General features: G+C 41.2%; 1 protein-coding gene and 2 non-coding genes across 3 annotated transcripts in view; 1 reads left to right on the forward strand and 2 right to left on the reverse strand.

Moving 5' to 3' along the window:
• Positions 1-2,040: 2,040 nt before the first annotated feature.
• The window catches only part of LOC126284211 (GPI transamidase component PIG-S), a 44,876-nt gene continuing 21,718 nt past the window's right edge, over positions 2,041-25,198 (reverse strand). Inside the window, exons 5-8 of the mRNA XM_049982978.1 lie at positions 9,519-9,692; positions 5,825-6,111; positions 3,181-3,527; positions 2,041-2,374 (exon numbers count right to left, since the gene is read on the reverse strand). Of these exons, the coding sequence (XP_049838935.1) occupies positions 2,260-2,374; positions 3,181-3,527; positions 5,825-6,111; positions 9,519-9,692 (923 nt within the window). The 3' untranslated portion in view covers positions 2,041-2,259. The remainder of the gene's footprint in view (positions 2,375-3,180; positions 3,528-5,824; positions 6,112-9,518; positions 9,693-25,198) is intronic.
• Trnat-ugu (transfer RNA threonine (anticodon UGU)) lies at positions 12,814-12,887 on the reverse strand. Its single transcript has one exon. It is a non-coding gene; the product is annotated as a tRNA-Thr (tRNA).
• Positions 13,287-13,361, forward strand: Trnat-ugu (transfer RNA threonine (anticodon UGU)). The gene has a single exon. It is a non-coding gene; the product is annotated as a tRNA-Thr (tRNA).

A 25,198-nucleotide genomic window follows, 5' to 3' on the forward strand; every position in this document is an offset into this window, starting at 1 on the left:
CTGCAGGCACCCAGGATAAGGCCTGTTTGAGGACATTGTTGTGGTGTATATGCAATGTAGCATGACTCCTATGTGGGTATGTAAGCACCGATATGTAGACAAGCGACTATATCTGTGACGCCGAAACATTGCACTTGGCAGTTCGTATTACATCAAGTTAGGCTGGCTATACTGCAATAGCGATGTTGCAACAACAGCCTCTATACACACAGCAGATTATATAGTTTTCCATTCCATCTCATAAATATAAGCTATCGAGTAATAACAGAGTATTTATAAGAATTCATTTTTGACTTGCTACCACAATAACAGCAAATAAACAACTGCATAATAATGTAGATAAAATTAAACAAAGCACATGCTTTCAATAAAAGAGTAAAGAAATACAGAAAATAAGCATTTGATGATGACTGATATCTTGAAAACAGTACAATACATAGTTCAAAATGTAAATAATAACCGAGGTGTAACTTCTCACTCTACATTTTATAATGACAATGATGCAATAAATAACCAATATTCGTAGCTTTTCATTCACCATTTTATGGTGACAATGGCACAATTCCATGCAACTCCCTATCAACACTGTAGTCAGAATCGGCACCAAAACAGGCTTCATGGTCATCATCACAAACACAAATCGAAAGAATGTCTTTGTCCACAATTTCGTGCAAGTTATGCTTTGAGCCATTACTATGTGAGCCTTTTCTAACAGGATTTTGCATTCGTCCAGCACTTTGTAACGGAAATCCGTACTTTTCAACAAAGTTTTTACTGACTTCTCCCAACCCTGAAAAGTTCACTTTCTTTTAGTGACAGTAGTAACTTTGCTGCCTTGAGATAATCTTTCCTCCTGTAGTAAGCATAAATGTGCCTGAGCTTGAAAGAATCTAAGTTGATGACAGGCTGAGGCTGCCTTTTCTTCTTTCCAGGGGTCGCTGAAAACACCTAGTGTCTTGTGTTTCTCATTCTTCACTTGTTAACCTGTTACACTGTCAACTTGAAATTCATTCATCAAGTGCAAAGTTTCAACGGTGTGGGTATAATGTGCCATTCATGTCTTTCTGACATGCATGTGGTAAATGTGGAAATGTGCACTATTATGACGTTATTAGCGAATGCTACAAAACTGGATCAATATGCAGTTAATCTTTTCTTGAGTGGCCAAGGACAAACACCAGCAGACATCCACTGGAGAAAGAAGAATGCGCATGGGGCAGCACATCTGTCGAAAACCACTGTTGTGGAATGGTGCACCAAGTTCCAAGCCAGTTGCAATTCGACAATGCCAACCAATCAGGGAGGCCAGCCTCATCAAGTTACTCTGACTCAAATGGGAGACATTCAAGCATCCACCCTATAGTCCAGATTTCTACCCATGCAATTATCATGCCTTCAGTCCCTTAAAAAAAGGCTTCAAGGGTCAGCGATTCCAGTTAGATGACAACACGTAGCAGCTAGTTACAAAATTATTCACACAGTGGGACAAAGTGTTTTGCCAAACTGGTACCTTCAGCCTAGTGCGTCTAGCGATGATTGACTCAATGCTAATAGCAGTTGTGCCCGATTGGCGTACGGTCATCTGCCAGAATTTTTATTTGCAGCCCAAGTCTCATCAGGGTTATCATCCACAATGGCAGTTCCACCAACAAAGGTGTTACCGGTAAAGAGTTAACACAAAGCTGCCATCTGAATTAAATGATTATATCAGTCCATATCCTGGTCATATTTGGATCGCCCAGCAAACAAATGAAGCTTTGGCACCATTTCTTGAACGTATTTTGACTGTGTTGTAGTATACTATTAAGGATAGAATATTTTATCAACAGGATAGCTGCCACATATTTCCATTCATGACAATTACTGAGATGTGCAACAGAAATCGGGCTGCTTCATATGATACACGATGTTCATGTTGTCTGCGGAAGTTTGAGTGTACAGTACAGTATAACCAGAATCCATTGCAACTATTAAATCCAAGACTTTTAAATAAATTCACATACTGTGATGTCAAAGACAAAACATGGGAAGAAATGCACATTGTGTTTACATACTAAGCTTTGTATTGTTGTTCACTTTGTTCACAATTTTCTTTTCAAACAAGCATCTGAAAGCACAATTCTTGGAATGATAAGATATAAGCATTAACATTTATTAGAATTGCCCTTGTGATTCTTTGGCATTAAAAGTTGAGCTAATGTCACATTAGCTCTCAAATTATTTTTTTCTATTTGTTCACCCACAAGTTTGAAAGTGCCTTTATTCCACTTTCAGTTTCTCAGTCCGCAAGACTGAAATCCAAGTCTTCATCTTTCTCAGTGACATAACAACTGGAATCATCACAGGTAAGAAAAGTGGAATGTACACAGCATACCTGCAAAATAATCAATAGCGCATTTTTAAAATTTCGGAATTTGATGTTAGCTACTGTTAACATAAAAACAGAATGAAATGCAACAAATAACAGATGATGCATAACAAGTAGAGACCAGGGCAACAGTACATAAATTATAAACTCTGTGGAGGCTGGGCCACAAACTTTTGGAATTTGTATAAATTCCTATGTCCCAAGGAAGGTAGGAAACCACAGAAAAGATAGTGCAAAAGAATAGATACTGGATTTTTTTATCCTGTACTCTCTTTGGGCCATTTCTCCCCACACAACCCAAATTTCACTCATCTTGGAATCACACCCTCTTCTCCTGACTGTCTCCTGTTCTATCTTGCCTCCCAATCCACTCCTTCATGTCACTGTGTGCTGTGCACAACTCCACCTGACTGCAGCCAGAATTAAAGTCCCTTACTTAAAATGCAGAAATCATTAGCTCATGTGTAAGAGGAAGGGGGGAAGAAACTGCTGCAGTCTGAAGAACCATCCTAGAATTGCTTGAAGTGATCTATGATATCAATGGAAAAACTAAATAACGCCAAAAATGAAGCTACGTCCTGCTCCTCTGACTAGAAGTTCACAGCACTGGACTTGGTATATCCCCCTCAAAATATTATGTATAAATACATTATGGTAGTTGAACTTAATCTAGTCACCATATTTCACTACTGTCAAGAAGAGAGCTGATCCATAATTTTATATTTAGTGAGGAACAATATATATTATTTCTTTGACTGAGGCTAATTATGTTTCCACGTGTTGAAGAAGCTGCCGAAGTCCATGTTACTCACTTTTGATCATCAGGAAAATATAGAAGAGAAAGCAGAGAAGGATCAGTGAATGCAGCCTCTGCTTGGAGGAAGGCATTTCTTGCACTAGACAGTCCACGAGCAAGATTTCCACTTGCAAGATGTTCTACACTAGTATGCAGTCCCTCTACACCTGCTTCAACAGCCTCAGCCACATCCTTCCCAATCACTATGTTGCTGATTTCTTCCAAGAGTGCTGACAACGACTGTAGCGTAAGGCGAGCAGACAGCAGTTGTTCAAGAGCACGGATCCTCATCAAAGCATCAACTTCCCATAGTCGAACTGCTGCTTGTGGCTCCGGCATTATAGATGCACGTGCAATAGGAGCCTGCAAAAGATTATACAAATATTATGCTCTGTAGTAACACTCCACTGTGATAATACATGCATTCAGCTTTTACTATTACAGTTTTCAGTAAATGAGAAAGTAGGAGAAAGATAAGATGACATTGTAACAATAATGAGATTCAAGGAAACCAGTAGCGTACCTTTCAAATTGTGCCTTGAAATAAGGCACACTTTATTCACCTTCTCATCAAACTATTCTTAAAGCCTTCATTGCAGACTTCTGGTACAAAATCCCTGTAGGATTTTACTTCGACTTAGAAGTGAGAAAAGTGTGGGGATGTTTATAGTCATAGTGCATAGCACTATAACCTTTAACAAATCTATTCACAAAATCTTTAATGCACTGAACAAATAAATCTGGACAATAGTCTTAAGTTTATAATTACTGTATCTGAAGGTCAGAAAAGAGGTAATAGTAAGTTGTTAGTTATTCCCAAGTTACAGCAATATGAAGTGTATACTGGATATGAGAATAAGCATATAACGTGATGTTGTGCAACAAAGCTCATACAAGGCTAAAATAATAATATAAATTTAAGATAATATGTGGCTCATCTTAGTCAGGTAGCACTACTATTATCACCCGTTTAATGTCTGGAAAGGAAACCAGACTGAAAGCAGTAGTAGTGCCACATGAAAAAGGTTTAGGAGCAATAATGGAACTATTTCTTTCTTTCTTTCTTTCTTTCTTTTTTTTTTTTTTTGCAGGAAGCATACTGAAAATAGAATCTACAGACTGTTGTACCTTACCCATACAATGGTTTTTGTCTAGTGTACACCAACCGAAAGCCTCAGTTCCATTTTAATGTATTCACATTATTAACCAAAATACTATATTTACAGCATTATAAGATGTGGTTCTTTCCCCAGAGGTTCTTACATCTACATATGAAGCTTTGGCAATTATGTTGTGCAGATTTATTTTGGAGAGGGAGAGATAACTTGGCTTTTTGTGAACATCTACCACGTTTAAGCTGCAGTTTTCCTGAATCTATTTGTGGTCGAGACTCAATTGATTTTTTCAAGGGACTGTACACCATATACCCTGGTTTTTTATGAACATCTACCATGTTTATTTTCCTAACTCCATTTGTTGTCAAGATTGAGTCAATTTTAAAATTACACAAATACTCAACAACAGTATACATTTCTACAGGAAAATGTAAAGGTCTAGAGAGGAACCAGGGGCATATTTGTGTGTTAAGTGTAGCATAATGGGAAAGAAGGGTGTGTCAGCTGCTGGTTCTACACTAACGATTAAGAGAGAATCAGGCAGATGACACATTTCGAAACAAGAGATGAAGGAATATTGTCACATTCTCACATCAGTATAGATGTATAAATCACTATGTAGTTGAAAACAGTTTTTTTCTCAGGTCCCACAGTAACCACAACCTTGGAAACTGCTCCATATTTGGAAGAAACGGTCACATATTTGTGACAGTAAATATTGCACATTTCATTGCTACTCATTTCATTCACAGCATTTCAACTATGCTAGTAATTCCCACTCTTTCCCCACTGCATAAAATATGTGTATATGTTATTTTCTTTGTTTTTTGTATTTATTAGCTGTTTTAGCCCATAATTCAAATTTATTTATGTTTATTTGAAAGTATAAAAACCAAAACAAGTTAATTGTGCAATGTCATTTATTTTAAAAACTTGTTCCCTTATTGTCCTGACGTCCTTCTGGAAGGACGCCCATTTTTGGAAATACTAAATAAAAATAAATACTCAAAATTGTTTTTACTTTCTTCCTTACAACCTTGTGAATGAATGTAGATAAGATATACATCAATTTTGAAAAACAAATAATTCAGGACTATCTGGATTAATACTTTCAGGAGGACACTACCACTGTCAGTTGCTTTAATAGTGCACACGTAAAAAGGGATGTGGTGGGGGATGAGCTGTGTACCACGTGATATTCCAACCAATTGCATCATTCCATCACATCTGCCTGCAACACGCACTTTGGGGTGCACATAGATCATTTAGCATTGACTTTCACATTAGTTTGAGTATGGTGAGGGTACTTAGCTACTACAGTGTTCATTGTGTGTGGTATAAGGCAAATACGATAAGCATTATGTTAAGAAGTGACAGTTATAGATTTTTACTACAGTAGCATAACCATGAGATGTGGGGGAGGAAAGGGGGGAGGGAGAGGTGGGGGGATACAGGGAGGGGGATAGAGGGAGGGGGAGAGGGAGGGGGATAGAGGGAGAGGGATCATGCAGCCATCTTAACTCTGCCTAAAATTGCAGTACTTACATGTTCAGGAATGCCAATAAGACTTCTCAATTGCTGCAACCAAATCGCAGCCAGACTAGGCCAATCAGGATTTACAAGTACTGGTTGCGGGCCCGTACATGCATCTGCAGTAGGATTCTGTAGAACAAGACCACCCCAGCGAGGTGAATGGAATCCCATTGTGTATCCAGGCAAGCCAGAGTATTTGGAAACTGACGGATCACTTGGCTGCAAGCGAAGGGGGGACTCGCTGCACAGTGGTACGTATACAAGTAGTTGTATGCACGGATTATTTGATACATGAGATGCTGCAACATAAATTCCAAATCAATATCATTTCCAAAACACTGCTGATAAAAACCATTATGCACGATTAAAATCAACTTCCAAACAAGTAATACTAAATGCCCCCATCTCCAAATAGAAATGGCTAAAAAATAAATATTCAGCATTGCTTCAAACAAAGATGTCATTGAAATTATCATACCAGCTGCTGGACAATACTGATTAATATGAATAATTTGAGTGAAAGGAAAGGAAATAGGATGTGAAAGAGGTAGGAAGGAAACAATGACTTATAGCCACACAGAGCACTGGGCAAAGCAATTGTGAGAGTTGAAACTGCTTGCCAGACTAGGACTTGAACCAAGATTCTCTGGTTCTCTAGAATGGTTATCTTAACAGCCACAGCCCTCTGGACAAACTTTCTGTCAGACCAAAATTCCCAACTTCCCACTAGTTGCACTGCAACAACCCCTAACCCATTAACCTCCTATTCACAGATTTCTGATTCCCGTAACAGTTCAAATGTTAGTTGTGCATCCACACTGAAACTTTTTATCATCAGAAAGATGTTGTGTCCATATGATTCGTGTCTTCTGTCAGACATCTCTGACAGAACAGACACCACTCATATCTATAACACTGATTATAACAAATGCTTATAACCTCACCCTATTACTAACTTTTAACTCTTTTTAAATTATTCATTCTTTTGTGTTACTTTTGTGGTGGTTTGCATTTGGACACGGTCTCAAACCGCTTTTTGGTACATCCTGAAAACACAGAGACAAGAGTACACAAAGTGCATGACACATTATGTCCTCAAAATCTATATTTAAGGTAGTCAAGAAAATTTGTAGCAAGACACCATGAATAACAGAAGCGCCTAGAGCCCAAAATAACATTCAGCATTCACACAATCGTTACCACGAAAATAATAAACAAGATGGATCATTAAACACAACATTTTTTTTCTGCCGCAGGGTGAGGCACAGAATCTCTTGGCAGTTCCTACTTTGGCATACAGCATCCTACAATTGGCATGCACCATCATATCTGTTAGCTTCAATATTATGAAAAGGAAACTTGCTACTCACTATATGGTGGAGATGCGGAGTTGCTGATAGGTACAACAAAAAGACTCTCACAATTAAAGCTTTTGGAGCTTTTCGCCATTAAGGCTTTCATCAACAACACACACACACACACACACACACACACACACACACACACACACACACACACAAACTGCAGTCTCAGGCAGGCAACTGAAACCACACTGCGAGCAGCAGCACTAGTGTGCATTATGGGAGTGGTGACTGAGTGGTGGTAAGGAGGAGGGTGGGGGCAAGGAAGGGGTGGGATAGTGGGGGGAGGGGGGGGGAGGTTGCGGACAGTGAAGTGCTGCAGGTTAGACAGAGGGCAGGGGAGATGTGATGAGGGGGGAGGGGGAGTAATGAAAAAAGAGGGAAATAGAAATACAGCGTGTGATGGAATGACGGCTGTGTAGTGCTGCAATTGGAACAGGGAAGGGGTTGGATGGGTGAGGAACAGTAACTAATGAAGGTTGAGGCCTGGAGGGCTACGGAACGTAGGATGTATTGCAGGGAAAGTTCCCACTTGCGCAATTTAGAAAAGCTGATCTTGGTGGGAAGGATCCACATGGCACAGGCTGTGAAGCAGTCATTGAAATGAAGGATATCATCGACATAAAAGTTTTCTGGGTTTGGTACCACGTCATAATGTAAAAACTACTGCTGCTATAGAAAAGCCATTGTTTCGGCCACGATTGCAGCTGCCTTCTTCTGGGTCTGAAGTGGTACCAAACCCAGAAAACTTTTATGTCGACTGACTCTGGCCATGGAAGCCTAAGCAATTATAGAAGGATATCATGTTTGCCAGCATGCTCAGAAACAGAGTGGTCCACTTGTTTCTTGGCCACAGTTTGTCAGTGGCCATTCATGCAGACACAGCTTATTGGTTGTCGTGCCTACATAGAATGCAGCACAGTGGTTGCTGCTTAGCTTGTAGATCACATGGTTAGTTTCACAGGTAGCCCTGCCTTTAATGGGATAAGTGATGTTAGTGACCGGACTCAAGTAGGTGGTGATGGGAGGCTATATGGCACAGGCCTTGCATCAAGGTCTATTACAGGGGTATGAGTCCTGAGGTAAGGGATTGGAAGCAGGGGTTGTGTGAGGATGAACACGTATATTGTGTAGATTCGGTGGGCAGTGGAATACCACTATGAGAGGAGTCGGAAGAGTAGTGGGCAGGACATTTTTCATTTCAGGGCATGACAAGAGGTAATCAAAACCCTGGCAGAGAATGTAATTCAGTTGCTCCAGTCCTAGATGGTACTGAGTTACGAGGGGAATGCTCCTCTGTGGCTGGACGGTGGGACTTTGGGAGGTGATGGGAGACTGGAAAGATAAGGCATGGGAATTTGTTTTTGTACAAGGTTGGGAGGATAATTATCTGTCAGCTTGGCAGAATTACACTTGGAGTTGGAACAAGAAGGTAAAGTTCGCCTATTCAATAACATTAACATCTGAGATGTGATAGATGGACTGTGCTAAAATGTTTTGCAAATGAACAGAGGCTGTTGTGATATTACTTTGCCTCTCCATTAAGTTACTCAAAGCTTCATTACAATGAACCGAAGGCCAGCACAATATAAGATGCATTAAAATCCATGTGACTTGCTAGAATGTTCTTCCTTCATTTTGCTCTGCATCAGCAATCTTAAAATACTGACAGAAATTATAAGAAAGAGGGTAGGCTATTTACATAACACCATCTATTTTTAATAATTTACTCATATGATTAATAACACCTTCATAATGTGACCTGTAACATACAACTGAGCCATGCTTTCAAAGCCATTTGGCTTCATTAATTGTGTTGCGCATATTGTAGGTTCAGAGGTATTCTTTTATGCAAATGCTCACCTTAACTTTGGTTACTCTGGCTCAAAACTAATGTTATCTGTTACTAGTCAATGAAAAGAACTGGAGGGATTGTACCTTAAATTTACTGTCGAAAGCTTGTCCAGAAAGGGTGTAATGTAATCTACAAAACACAAATAATAGTGATACACTAAAGTATGTCAACAGAAAAGATACAACTGTGCATCTGCTGTTTCTCATACACAATCATCATATCTCAAAGTTGGTTCTTGTTTTCCAAGAAAATACTAAAAGACACAACTGATCATACCAACTAGCAGGGCTCTGGGAAGTTGCAATATGTGAATTACACAGTTGGTCAATGTGAATGTATATAAGACTACCACAAAAATGGAACATATCTAGTGATTTTATACTTACCCCTCCTGCTGTCTCAGAGCAGTTTCAGCAATTTAAGCTCTACTGTGACTGCAGCTAGAAAACATTAGGAATGTGCGACTAATCCTTCACGAAGCAATAAATACCTAATTTCTTTTCCAGTGGTGTGATGAGCTGAGGTAAGGACTCTGCGTCCAACACAAATCCACCTTCAGGAGCACGGCATGGTCTTATCTCCAGAGGAGTTAAGTAAATCCACTGCGACCGCAGAGAAAAGTTAGCCACTGTCGAAAGCTTGTCCAGAAAGGGTGTAATGTAATCTAAAAAAAAACCCACAAATAATAGTGATACACTAAAGTGTGACAACAGAAAAGATACAATATTTATATGAGAAAATACAGATTAATATTAATCAAAGAAACTGCACATCAGTTAAGATGTGAAATAAACACCACCACTTAAACATAGAGCTAGGAGGATGCAGTGTTTCAAAACACACAAAGTTTTGAAATTAATAAAAACAGTTAAATTATCATCCTACAAATATAATTCAAAGCTTGGCAAGTATTTATATGCCATTTTATCAACAATTTCAATTCTAATATGATACTTGGTACAAAAGGGGGGTGCTTACATAAACAGTTGTTAAAAGAGGAGATATTACAGCAAAACAGATACACGTGAAAACAAATAATGGAACAAGCTACTTCCTAAGATCTGATCTATCAATATATCACCTTGTTTGTAGCACAATCTAAATGGAAATTAGTGCAGGTCAGACCTGGGTATAAAACTGATATAAGAATTCGTAGACAGAATTATAGACCAAAACCCCTAGCGAGCATCTGTTACAGCATTCTACATTATACGCTACAGTTTCTCTCAAAGGATCAGAAGTTCAGAAATACATTATTTATGTGTAACACAGTTTGCTTTTTTCACAGATGATACTTTGCAAATGGTAGACATAGCTGAGTCATCACTTAACATTTCTTAACGTCGTTCAACAATGTGTCCTGACCGGCAACCAAGATATGATCACATGGAGTATTTTCACAAATATGTGACTGCCCTGAAGAATTTTTGAATAATAAAAGCCAGGATGTTAGGTTGGACAGAAACAAAGTGACATCATGTGCGCCCCAAGGAAGTGCGGTACAACCACTAATGTTGTCAGTTACATAATCAATCAAGCACATAGGGATGCCTGTGGATGTTGTTATGTACACAAACTACTGCCACTGGATGATCATAAGGAAATGTAAAATATCTTAAGGCCACATTTCCACTCGCTGTACAGAATGGCAGTTCTCTCTAAATATGGATAAATACTAAATGATGTCAATAAAAAGAGAAACAATCCAACAGCACATCATTCAAGATTGCTGGAAAACTTATGGACATATTATGGATTTTTATGTAATACCAACACACAAAATTTGTAGTAATTAAGATGTGTAAAACACAAAATACTTTATTTAACATAAAACAACATCTGAATCACACCATCACCTACTATACGAGGTCTGTCTAAAAAGTAACTGACCTTTGATTTTCCCGCGCACAATAGAGACGACAGCTCGGTGACACTGTACACAGTAAAGGAAGAGACCTTTATGTGCATGCACGAATTTTGACCCCACCTTAAAGCATGTTATTTGCAGCATGTCGGATGCTGCTTGAGGTGCTACACAACGTGTTTGTTGGATTACCGATTCTCTCAAGACGGCTGAACGTGTTGAGCAAAGATACTGCATCAAATTTTGTCAAAAGCTTTGTGATTCTCCAAGCTAAACAATTCGTAAGCAGTTGTTTGGAGAAGATGCAATGGGTGTAACACAAATTAAGGAGTGGTTCAACCGATTCAAAAATGGATGCACATCAGTGGAGAGTGGCCAGCGTTCTGACAGGCCCCAAACTGCTCAGAGTACAGCTATTGTTGAGAGGATGCAAAATTTGGTGATGGCAGATCATTGCTTGACCGTGCGGGAGATTGCCCAAGAGGTTGGAGTGAGTAAGATTCTGCACATGCAATTTTGCGTGATGATTTGAACATGCACCAAGTGGCTGCGTAATTCGTGCCCAGGTTGTTGTCGCCGGAACAAAATGACCTCCATTTTGACGTTGCACAGGACCTTCTGCACACCACCAACGTTGACCCTGGGTTTCTGAACACTCTGATAAATGGAGATGTGTCATGGGTGGAACGAGTATGAACCAGAAACAAAAAGACAGTCATCACAATGGAAGCATACCGAGTCTCCAAGGCCGAAGAAAGTGCGGCATGTGCAAAGAAAAATCAAGGTGATGCTGACCGTCTTCTTTGATGTTGGTGGAATTGTGCATCATGAATACGCATCATACGCACAAACAGTGGCAAAGGTGTACTATCAAGATGTTCTCCAGCGACTCTGCGACACAGTTCAGTGCAAAAGACCAGATATGTGGATGGTGAAAAACTGGCAACTGTATCACGACAATGCCCCTGCACTTTCAAGCCACTTGATCCAAAATTTCTTGGCCAAACATGGAATTACAGCCATTCACCAACCTCCCTATTCTCCAGACATGGCTTCTTGCAACTTCTGATTGTTTCCAAAATTGAAGACACCACTGAAAGGATCCCATTTTGTGAGTAGAAAAGAGGAAGAGATAATATGGAACACAACGATAGAGATGAACACCATTCCAAAAGAAAACTTCCAGAGGTGTTTCCGGCAGTGGAAGGATCGATGGGCTAAGTGTGTGCAAGCACAAGGGGACTACTTTGAAGCAGATTAGGGTCTCAACCACATCAGGTATTCGAAATATTTTTTCTGGCCAAAGGTTGGATACTTTTAAGACAAGCCTCGTATTATCTTAACATGCACTTAAATGTAAAAGAAACTCGAAAAGTATAAAAATGAGGTATGCTTTACATTACTTATTTTTTTTACATTCAAATGAACACCCTTAGCCGCTTACAGGTGTTGACATACGTCAATGGGGACAAATGAAAATGTGTGCGCCAACCGGGACTCGAACCTGTGATCTTCTGCTTACATGGCAGACACACTATCAATCTGAGCCACCGAGGACACAGAGAATAGCGCGACTGCATGGATTTATCTCTGGCACGCCTCTCGCGACACTCACATTCTAAATGTATTGTCCCGCACTACATTCCTAGTGCCCCCGTCCATTATACTCATTACTCGTGGCACATTGCCAATTCCCGTAAAGAGTTCAGGCATTGTTTGTGCAATCGCACAGAAGAAGAAGAAGTGGCCAGTGAGCCTTAACAATATATATACTAAGGTGGTATCTGTCCTTTCAGACATGTCCGAAAGGACAGATACCATCGGTGACCATGCAGCTTGTTAGAATGAAATTACAATGAAATGAACACCCTTAGCTGCTTACAGGCATTGACATACGTCAACGGGGACAGATGAAAATGTGTGCCCCGACCGGGACTCGAACCCGGGATCTCCTGCTTACATGGCAGACACTCTATCCATCTGAGCCACCGAGGACACAGAGGATAGTGCAACTGCATGGATTTATCTCTGGCACGCCTCCCACGAAACCCACATTCTCAACGTATTGTCCTGCACTCCATTCGTAGTGCCCCTGCCCGTTATACTCATTACTAGCAGCGCGTTGCCGATTCCCGTAAAGAGTTCAGGCATTGTTTGTACAATCGCACAGAAGAAGATGGTCAAGTGGCCGGTGAGCCTTAACTATATATATACTAATATGGTATCTGTTCTTTCGGACATGTCCGAAAGAACAGATACCATCTTAGTAGCGCCGCGAGTAATGAGTATAACGGGCAGGGGCACTACGAATGGAGTGCAGGACAATATGTTGAGAATGTGGGTTTCGTGGGAGGCGTGCCAGAGATAAATCCATGCAGTTGCACTATCCTCTGTGTCCTCGGTGGCTCAGATGGATAGAGTGTCTGCCATGTAAGCAGGAGATCCCGGGTTCGAGTCCCGGTCGGGACACACATTTTTATCTGTCCCCGTTGACGTATGTCAATGCCTGTAAGCAGCTAAGGGTGTTCATTTCATTGTAATTTCATTCTAACAAGTTGCAAGATCACCGATGGTGTGTATATATACTTTTTTTTTATTTTGAAAGTCTATACAGCACTACTACAAGAAAACTGTTTTCAGTCACATCAGCTAACCAAAATGTACGTCTTCACTTAAATCGCTATGGTCTCAAAACTTTCCATTGATTTTGATACAGAACGAATAGCCAGGTATTTATCAAAATTTTCTGCAGACTCAGAATGTCAGCAACCAGAAAGAACATTTTTGCAGGAGGTAAATGATGTCTCCACATCACAAAACATTCATAGTGCAAAAATTTAGGACATAAAATATTACTGGAGATGGCTGTTGGAGCAACATCTCCTTGCCCACTAAAGATAATGAAGATAGTAGCAAAAGTCAAGTAGCACAGATTTTTGCCAAAATTGTGTCATCAATCTTATTCACTACCCACTATGCAGTATCACCTCTAATGGCAGTCAGGCTCAGGTGGCAATGCTAGGTTCAGCAGCAGTTCTCTACAGAGTGGCATACAAAGTGCACAACACTTGGTGCTCAGTATAGGAAATTATTTTCAGTGTGTGTGTGTGTGTGTGTGTGTGTGTGTGTGTGTGTGTGTGTGTGTGTCCTTCCTTCCTTTTGCAAAGGAGGCAATGGCCAAAAGCTCAGTGTGTAACAGTCTTTTCGTTGTGCCAGTCTGCAACTTAACATGAAATCTTTACAGTATCAATCAATCTTTTTCCATTATTGTTGATTATCCAGCCTGCAGTTTCCACTACTTCATGTGTGGCAATTACTTATCACAAAGTTTTCAGGGCCTTCAGGTAACAAAAATCAAAATCGTTTTCCGTAATGTTGATTCACCAGGAATCTGTTGCCCACGGAACTTTTGTAGAAACATGTGATATTCACTTCATCTACACCTACATCTACATGACTACTATGCAATTCACATTTCAGTGCTTGGCAGAGGGTTCATCGAACCACAATCATACTGTCTCTCTACCATTCCACTCCCGAACAGCGCACGGGAAAAACGAACACCTAAACCTTTCTGTTCGAGCTCTGATTTCTTTTATTTTATTCTATTTTGATGATCATTCCTACCTATGTAGGTTGGGCTCAACAAAATATTTTTGCATATGGAAGAGAAAGTTGGTGACTGAAATTTCGTAAACAGATCTCGCCTCGACGAAAAACTTCTTTGCTTGAATGACTTCCAACCCAACTCGCGTATCATATCTGCCACACTCTCCCCCCTATTACGTGGTAATACAAAACGAGCTGCCCTGTTTTGCACCCTTTTGATATCCCCCGTCAATCCCACCTGGTAAGGATCCCACACCGTGCAGCAATATTCTAACAGAGGACGAACGAGTGTAGTGTAAGCTGTCTCTTTAGTGGACTTGTTGCATCTTCTAAGTGTCCTGCCAATGAAACGTAACCTTTGGCTCGCCTTCCCCACAATAATATCTATGTGGTCTTTCCAACTGAAGTTGTTCGTAATTTTAACACCCAGGTACTTAGTTGAATTGACAGCCTTGAGAATTGTACTATTTATCGAGTAATTGAATTCCAACGGATTTCTTATGGAACTCATGTGGATCACCTCACAATTTTCGTTATTTAGTGTCAACTGCCACTTGCCACACCATACAGCAATCATTTATAAATCGCTTTGCAACTGATACTGGTCTTCAGATGACCGTACTAGACGGTAAATTACAGCATCATCTGCGAACAACCTAAGATAACTGCTCAGATTGTCACCCAAGTCATTTATAGAGATCAGGAACAGCAGAGGTCCCAGGACGCTTTCCTGGGGAACACCTGATATCACTTCAGTTTTACTCGATGATTTGCCGTCTATTACTACGAACTGTGACCTTCCTGACAGGAAATCACGAATCCAGTCGCACAACTGAGATGATATCCCACAGGCCCGCAGCTTGATTAGAAGTCGCTTGTGAGGAACAGTATAAAAAGCTTTCCGGAAATCCAGAAATATGGAATCAACTTGAGATTCCCTGTCGATAGCGGCCATTACTTGAAGTCTGAAACACAGAATTTTTGCAGCAACCATAGCGGAGCACATATCACTGAAACATTTGTTTTTGAGGTTTGGAGTCTTTTGCATTTGCATCAACAACATTTGCTTCTTAGACAATTGCACTATTTTGTTCTTTGTATGCTTATCACTATGTATATATTGCTGAAGTTGGGACTTCACAGAGCGTCTGATCTTCTTAACGCACGCTTAACACAGAATAAGCTCTCCATTGGCAGTGACAGTGTTGTTCATTGTAATCAAAAATCTTAATTTAAATAAGTTTGGTGTAACTGGAGGCATATTGAACACAAACAGTGGTGAGCTCTTAAGAAGTACTATCTACTACAAACACACTCCCTCGCTCTGAATTGGTAGAAGTTGCTAGCAATCGGGAAAACTTCAGGCTGCTAGACTTTTGTTTGCCCCACTGCCAATCTTGACAGCACATGAAGCACTTTACTACACAATAATGGCTACAACAATGTTAAGCGAAGTACTGTTATCATATCTGCTTTGCTTTTGATAACTGAAATATCAAATCTTACAAGGCACCCCTCGAGTGGGAGGTCACAAATTCAATCTTCAGTAAGACTCATTTGAACATGTTGTGTTAACAATTACGATAGGAAAAATATTAGCTGCTAATGACTCACAATGTGCATCAGGACAGTGACAGAAAATGGCTGTCTGGGAGATGCAGTGATAAACCTTCTATGGGACGTATCTGTTACATTTCAAGAAATGGACATTATCAACATTCAAAAATGTTCAAAACAAACATTAATTGGCACCATGAAAACAGAGTAAAAAATGAGGCATCACAGTGCTCATAAAAGTTCGCACCATCAAGATTGGAGGCAAACTCCTTGGGAGTTACAAACTGAACAGGACGTTCAGCTAAGTATCAACTCTTAAAGAATGCATCTAGAATCATATTGGCATAATGGGGTGATGGGAACTGATGAAATGTGCTGGCCTGCAACCAAATGCTAAATAGTTCTGTTGTGGAACTTATTGTAAAACTGTCTATCCTTTAAGTCGTAGCTACAGATAGTGAGATAATACATTGGAGCGCCAAAGAAACTGGTATAGGCATGTGTATTCAAATATAGATGTATTGTCGCAGAAAAAGCTGAGTAGAGCAGTTGCTGTAGTGTAGAGGTTATGATACTAGACTGTTGCATGGAGGGTCATGAGTTCAAAACTTAGCTGAACTGTATAATTATAATTTCTTTATTTGGTTTCAGTACATTCTAGAAGTATCCACAAATGAGAAGAATCATTGTACTGGAATGTTCTGTAGCTGTATATATACTGTATGTGTCTGGTCAAAGGAAATTCGTTCCGCGCTCTTGTATGTGCAAGTGCTGAATAAACCTTCATTAAGTGAAGTTAGTGTTCGTCATTCATCTAATTACATCTTCTTCTACATGACATTATTATGGTGGAGGCGCCGGGTATTGGAAATTGTGATACCGCACATTATCGACGACACAGTGGCTCCCATCAAGCCACGACGGAGCCACCGTTTACGTGTCAAGAAACCCAAATTTGAGCCATATTCAACAGATCGCGATTTACCAGAGGCAGCCACTGTGTGCCACCACATGAGATATCCTTCCAGGTTCTCTGGTGATGATGGACAAGATCCAAACAAGTGGCTCAAGGTATATGAGCATATAGCCAAATTTAACAAATGGGATGGCGCTGTGTGTTTGGCTAATGCATTTTTCTACTTTGAGAGCACTGCCAAGCAATGGTATGAGAACAACAAGGAGAAGTTCACAAGCTGGGAAGTATTCCAGGCGGAAATACACAAGTATTTCGGCGACACACGACGATCGAAGTGCAAGGCTGAAGGTAAATTAAAGTGCAGGGCACAGCATCCTACATTCACAATGTCTTGGAGCTGTGTAAAATAGTGCACCCTCGAATGAAGGAGGAAGATAAGGTTGCACATCTCATGAAGGGTGTTGCTGAGGACATGATCAAGCCCTGCTCCTGGAGGAGGTTTCGACAGCAGATAACTTCATAAAATGGTGCCACTACATCGAGACAATGCATCAAAAAAGAATTACATGCAAGAAGTTTTTTAACGGCTTCCAAACGTTGTATCAATGTCTGTGATGGAGGAAGTAACTCATTTCACAAGTGTTCTTCAGAATGAGATTTTCACTGTGCAGCGTAGTGTGCGCTGATACGAAACTTCCTGGCAGATTAAAACTGTGTGCCCGACCGAGACTCGAACTCAGGACCTTTGCCTTTCGCGGGCTACCATCTGAGCTCCCGAAGCACGACTCACGCCCGGTACTCACAGCTTTACTTCTGCCAGTATCTCGTCTCCTACCTTCCAAACTTCGTCAGATAGTGAGAGATGAAGTTCAGAAGGCACTTGGATTGTACGGCGAGCAAAAAACCAAGATGCTTCAAGAGGTCATAAGGGAGGAAGTGGAACCGACTTTGAACCCAATCTCTCGTCCTTCATTTCCCTTTAAAACGGTAACAAAGTCGAAACCCAGGCAAAGTTACGTTCCTGCAATGCCGCATGAGGAACCTGTTTGAGCACCAAGAAAGATTGACACCTTGAGGACCCAGGATAACCAACCAGTATGCTTCCACTGCGGACGACTGGGACACGTGGTGCGCTATTGTCACAAAAGGCAGCTGATATTTGATGATGCCCGCACCAAGAGACACCAGACTGATCTTAGCCGACACCAACTCCAGCACAGAAAGATGAACAAGAAGATGTGGGTGCAGGACGATGTAGGTCACCATCGCCACTAGGTAGCCGCTGAAGAGTACGCTCCCCAACATGCCGATCAAGGTCTCCATCGCTGTGTAGGAGCTCCAGCCGATCACCTAGCCGCCACAACCTGGAAAACTAAAGAGTGCGACCTTCCTAGGAGGTGAGGCCGCTGAAGAGAAAAACCCTCCGCTGTTGATCACTACAAAAATGATAGAAATCTACGTCGATATCCTCATGGATGGCTGACCAGCTCAAGCTCTTGTGTACTCTGGAGCATCATATGCAGTCATTTTGGAGAAGTACCGTTGCCAGTTGCAGAAAACCGTATTCGTCGACAACAAAACATCTCTGCTGAAGGTGGCTAATCGGAAATACGTAAAACCTACAAGAAGATGTGTCATTCATGTGGTATAAGTGGCCATATACAGCCCTCAGAATCTGTCGTCTTACAAGAGTGTAGTCATGGCGTCATTCTCAGATGGGACTTTTGAAAGCTTCTCAGGCAATTATAGACTGTGGTCACTCAAAGATTATGCTAGACGAGATGACATACTGTGGACAGGAAGATGCGCATCTGAGTGTGAGGAGACTGTGTGTGCTGGATGAAGTGATCATTCCTGCAGTCAGCGCTAGAAAGGTGTCATGTGTTATTCCATGCATCAACCCATGGATCTTGTAGTAGAATGTAAGAGAAGCATACCACTGAAGAATAACTTGGTCATCTCAGCCTCTGTCGTCTCGTTTAAGAACGGATTCGGTGAATTGTGGATAGTTAACTGTCGCTGAGAACCACAGATCTTTCCAAGAGGCAAGTGCTTAGCAAATGCTGAGCTATTGATTGCAGAACAGCTGAGTGTCATAGAAACTTCGCACGTCGAGTCTGTGGGCGAAATTAGTGCTACCACTACGAGACAAGATCTTCTAGCTCAACTATCACCAGATCTCACTAAGGAACAACAGAATAAGCTACTTGCCAAGAGTTCTCTGGGTGCTTCAATCCACAGGTGAAGAGCAAATTTGACACATTGATGGTGAAGCACTGGATTGACACTGGAGACAATCAATCAATAAGCCATAGACCATGCCATGTGCCAGCAACGTCGAATAGTTCACGACAAGGTACAGAAAATGAAGAAGAAGGACATCATTCAGCCTTTGAAGAGCCCAAGGTCATCATCAGTTGTCCTCATCAGGAAGAAGGATGTCAGTTGGTGCTTTTGTATTGATTACAGGAAGCTTAATAAGTTAACTAAAAAGGACATTTACCCTCCTCTACGAATTGATGATACACTAGATTGTCTGAAGGGGCCTACGTTTTTCTCAACCATGGACATGTACTTTGGATACTGGCAAATCAAAGTAGATGAGGTTGATCATGAGAAAACTGCATTCATCATCCCTCAGGGCCTGTATGAGTTTAAGGTAATGCCGCTTGGTTTGTGTAATGCACCAGCAACTTTTGAATGGATGATGGATAATCTAAGTCACCTGAAGTGGACGATGTGTCTTTTTTATTTAGATGACATTATAGTGTTCTCAGAGACATTTGATGAACACATAAAAACACAGAGCCGTTCTCTTAAGTGTCTCCATCAAGTTGGACTGAAACTTAATCCAAGAAAATGTCTCTTTGGATCAAAAGAAATCAAAATACTTGGACACCTTGTGTCAAACGAAGGTGTGCACCAGACCCAGAAAAGGTGAGATCTATAACGGAATTTCCTGTTCCTAAAAGTATTAGAGATGTGAGAAGCTTCCTCGAATTATGTTCTTATTACCGCTGTTTTATCAAAGACTTTTGTATCAAAGCCAGGCCACTCAAAGAGTTGTTAAAAGCCAATGCTACATTTATCTGAGGTGGTGCTCAACAAGATTCTTTCAATGTGCTGTGAAAGGCTCTGACAACTGACGCTGTACTTGGTCTGTATGATGAGAGAGCACCTACAGAACTACACACAAATGCCAATGGGTATGGGATAGGTGCTATTTTGGTGCAAATTTCAGATGGAAAACAGAAGGTTATAGCTTACGCTTCTAGGACGCTTACAAAAGCCGAGGGAAACTACTCAACTGCAGAAAGAAAATGATTTGCTGTGATCTGGGCCACGTGCAAAATCCAACAATATCTCTATGGAAGGCCACTCATAGTTGTTCCAGACCATCATTCACTTTGTTGGTTGGCAGGTTTTAAGGATCCAACAGGACGACTCGCCAGGTGGGGACTATGTCTTCAAGAATATGACATTACCACTGTGTACAGAAGTGAAAGAAAAACACCAACAGACCAACTGTCCCTCAAAAAACCCTGTGCAAGACCATCAGGACTTTGATGAAGATAGTGACTGTCTCGCTACACTCCAGGATCTCTCTCCTGCGCAGGAGGAGGCCACCAAGATATCTCAAATTATGCTTGCCTTAAACTGGTCAGAGGATGTGAAAGGACTATTTACGGTAGTTAATGGATTGCTTTGCAAGAAAAACTTTGATGCATTTGGAAAGAGGTGGCTACCAGTGATTCCTAAACATATGCGCTTAGATGTTCTATAGAAATTCCATGACACACCTGAGGCCGGACATTTAGGATTTATTAAGACATACAATAGGATCTGCAAGATTTTTCTATACAGGTTTATTTAGGTGTGTCTGTCACTATGTGTCGCACTATTTAGAGTGCCAGAGGAGAAAGGCATTTCCTCAGAAACCATGTGGCTGACTCCTACCAATTCCACCAGCCGAAATGCCTTTCCAGCGTGTTGGGATTGACCTCCTCGGACGATTTCCAACGTCTGCTAGTGGCAACACATGGATTATTGTTTGCACTGATTATACGACACGTTATGCAATTACACAAGCTGTGAAAACAGTTGAAGCATTCGAGGTAGATAAATTCATTGTAGAACACATTGTATTAAAACACGGTGCCCTAGGTCACTAATTACAGATCAAGGGAAAGTTTTTCAATCGAATCTTGTGACAGAGCTAAACCGTTGGAGCAACATTACTCATCACATGACGACTGTTTGCCATCTGTAAACTAACAGGCTTACTGAACACCTTATAAGACGTTGGCCGACATGCTATCAATGTTCGTCAATGTTGAGCAGAGCAACTGGGATGAGGTGTTAAATGGCATTATGTTTGCCTACAACACCGCCAAACGAGACACCACAAGATTTACACCATTTTTCTGGTGCATGGTCATGAGGCGATGGCGATGATGGACACTGTGTTTCTGTTACATGCCGATGATGTGGACGCAACTACATCAGCCAGGTGTTAACCAGAGCTGAGGAAGCTCAGCAGTTAGCTCGAATCAGCACACTGCAGGCTCAAGAAAACAATAGCCAAAGGTAAGAAGCGAGCCACCACCCTGTTGTTTACCAGCCTAGTGACCTCGTCTGGATCTTCACTCCTGTTCAGAAGATCGGTCTCTCTGAGAAGCTCCTCGGGTGCTACTTTGGACCTTATTTGGTTGTATGACAGTTGTCTGATATTACTTATGAAGTTGAAGATTTTGACTCCATCACAAGACGACGAAAGATCAGAGATATGGTCCACGTCCATCAAATGCAACCCAGGATAAATTTGAAGCTCCAGCAACATGCAACAAGAGGAAAGGTGACGAAGAACGTAGTGGCAAGGGAAGTTCTAAGAAGATCACCACCAGGATGAACATCAGTCATTGGAAGTCGGAGTATGAAGGACCGATGACTTATTCCCGGACTAGGAGGACATAACACCAAGACGCTGTTCTCTTAAGGAGGGAGCAACGTCACAGAAGAAGCTGAGTAACACAGTCGCTGAAGTGTAGTGGTTATGATACTAGACTGTTGCATGGAAGGTCGTAAGTTCAAAACTCACCTGAACTGTAAAATTTTAATTTCTATATTTGGTTCAAGTACATTATAGAAGTATCCACAAACGGCAAGAATCATTGTACTGGAATGTTCTGCAGCTGTATGTACACCGTATGTGTTCTGGCCGGAGGCAGTTCGATCCCCGCTCTTGTATGTGCAAGTGCTGAATAAACCGTTGTTAAGTGAAGTTAGTGTTCATCATTAATTCCTTCTTCTATGTGACATTATTCTGGTTGAGGTGCCGGGTATTGGAACTTGTGATACCATCTATTATTGACGACACAGTGGCTTCCATCAGGCCTTGATGGAGCCGCCATTTACATGGCGAGAAACCCGAGTTCAAGCCATTTTCAACAGATCACAATCTACCGGATACAGAAGAATAAGATGATGTTACGATGACAGCAACTGTGTGCCACCACATGAGACATCCTTCCTTGTTCTCTGGTGATAATGGCCAAGATCCAAACAAGTGGCTCAAGGTATATGAGTACACAGCCAAATATAACAATATGTGAATAGGCAGAATACGGTGCTGTGGTCGGCAACACCTACATAAGACAACAAGTGTATGGTGCAGTTGTTATATTGGTTACTGCTGCATTGGCAGGTTATCAAGATTTAAGTGAGTTTGAACGTGGTGTTATAGTTGGTGCACAGGCAATAGGACACAACATCTCCAAGGTAGTAATGAGGTGGGGATTTTCTTGTACGATCATTTCAATAGTGTACCGTGAATATCAGGAATCTGGTAAAACATAAAATCTCCAATATTGCTGCAGCCAGAGAAAGATCCTGCAAGAACAGGATTAACGACAACTGAAGAGAATCGTTCAACATGACAAAAGTGCAACCTTCCGCAAATTGCTGCAGATATCAATGCTAGGCCATCAACAAGTGTCAGCGTGTGAACCATTCGACGAAACATCATCGATATGGGCTTTTGGAGTAAAAGGCTCACACGTGTACCCTTGATAACTGCACAACGGAAAGCTTCTGCCTCACCTGGGTCCATCAGCACCAACATTGGACTGTCGATGACTGGAAACATGTTGCACGGTCGGGCAAGTCCCATTTCAAATTGTACCGAGTGGATGGACGTGTACAGGCATGAAGACAACCTCATGAATCCATGGACCCTGTAAGTCAGGAGGGGCTGTTCAAGCTGGTAAAGGCTTGTAATGGTGTGGAGCATGCGCAGTTGGAGTGACGGGGACCCCTGATATGTCTAGATAAGACTGACAGGTGACACGTACTTAAGCATCCTGTCTGATCACCTGCCTCCATTCACATCCATTGTGCATTCCAACAGACTTGGGCAATTCCAGCAGAACACTGTGATACCCCACACGTCCAGAATTGCTACAGAGTGGCTCCAGGAACACTTCTGAGTTTAAACACTTCTGATGGCCACCGAACTCCCCAGACATTAATGTTGTTGAGAGATGCCTTGAAATGTGCTTTTCAGAAGAGATTTCCAAGCCCTCTTACTCATACAGATTTATGGACAGTCCTGCAGGATTCATGGTGTTAATTCCCTCCAGCACTACTTCAGACATTAGTTGAGTCCATGCCACGACATGTTGCAGCACTTTTGAGTGCTCGCGGGGACTGTACACAATATTAGGCAGATGTACCAGTTTCTTTGGCTCTCCAGTGTATGTTATAGATGTGGAAAAAAAAATCCAGAGGCTGAATTTGTTAGTGGCTCCATGTGGTATGAACAGCAATGTCGCATATTTTTCAGAAGGGATATTTTACTCTAAAGGAGTATGATTTTTATATGCAGACCAGGAATCAAGCAAAAGCAAGTTACTTTGATCAGCTACTTGCCAAAAGCAGTGCTCATACCATAGCTGCAGTTCTCTTACATCCATTTTGCCACTCTTATTTACTGCGACGTAAATATTCCCTACTGCCCTTGCAAGTTCACGCACACAAGAAAGAATTGTAGGGGGTAAAGCGCCTTCAATTCTCACAGAAGAATAAATAACTTTCCAGCCAATTTATCATCCAGATTAACAGTCAGCATAATTGTATACAAGTGCATTAAGGCACTGAAGTTAGTTGATTTCGATACAACTCTCTTCATACCTCTAATCTCGAAGGTACCTTTTGTATACACTTCCTCTTCAAATCCCAATAGGTCAGAGTTGAAAACAAATTCCTTAGTGAACTATGGAACAAGTTTGTTTATTTCATCACAAATTTTCGGACTTATTCTGCAGATTGATGTGTCACATCAAGTTTGCTTGAAATTTTGTAGTCTTCCAATTCTGTAGCTATGTTTGAAGTTACTTGACAATCCACCGCTTCCTTTGAAATCACTGTAATCTATGTCGCGCGCAATATGACGTGCATAATGTCGTCACTATCATTCACATCCTATAAATTGTTTTGAGCGACCTCGAAATGCACTAACACCAGTTTTTGTAACAAGTGTGCTTTGTCCTCCCTTAAACATCTGTAGTTTTTCATATGTGCTACATGGTCATACTGCTGCGGAGTTATTCAAAATCTGTTCATAATTATTTTCTTACTATGCTGCGGATGATCTTCCATGTACGTAATTAGGTTTAGTGTCAGCTCCTTGGACAACAATTGTGTTTTACTATGTTTCACTGGAGATGGGATATTGTTTGTTTGTTTTTGTTTTAGAGCGCTTAAACAACCTGGGTCATATGCACCCACATCTGAACTGCACAACATGGAGACAAAAAAGGGGTTAAAAATGACTACACATTAGGCCCAATCAATGGAAGGAAAAACAGTCAAAAACAGGGACTTGGAGAAGGTTTCATGGAATATGCCATAGAGAAATGGATGACCTGAGCTAAAGATTAAATGTCCTTTGCCATATTGCTTCAACAGTAAAAAGTAAAACACGGTCGAGAGTCCACGTGTCATTCGCTACAACGACCGATAATTGAGACAGCAAAGGGCAGTGAGCACAGAGTGGTGGCGAAGCACCACTTAACAAATAGTGATGGCTAAAAAGACAGTGACCACTATACAACCTAGGTAAAATGATCTCCTCATGGCGAGAGGACTGAGAGGAGCTCGTCCAAGCCATTGGGAGAGCCTTAATTCCCTGGAGCTTGCTCCCAAGAAGGAAGGACCAGCAGTGATG

Source organism: Schistocerca gregaria, chromosome 8 (genome assembly GCF_023897955.1).
Source record: "Schistocerca gregaria isolate iqSchGreg1 chromosome 8, iqSchGreg1.2, whole genome shotgun sequence".
NCBI classification, from domain to species: domain Eukaryota; kingdom Metazoa; phylum Arthropoda; class Insecta; order Orthoptera; family Acrididae; genus Schistocerca; species Schistocerca gregaria.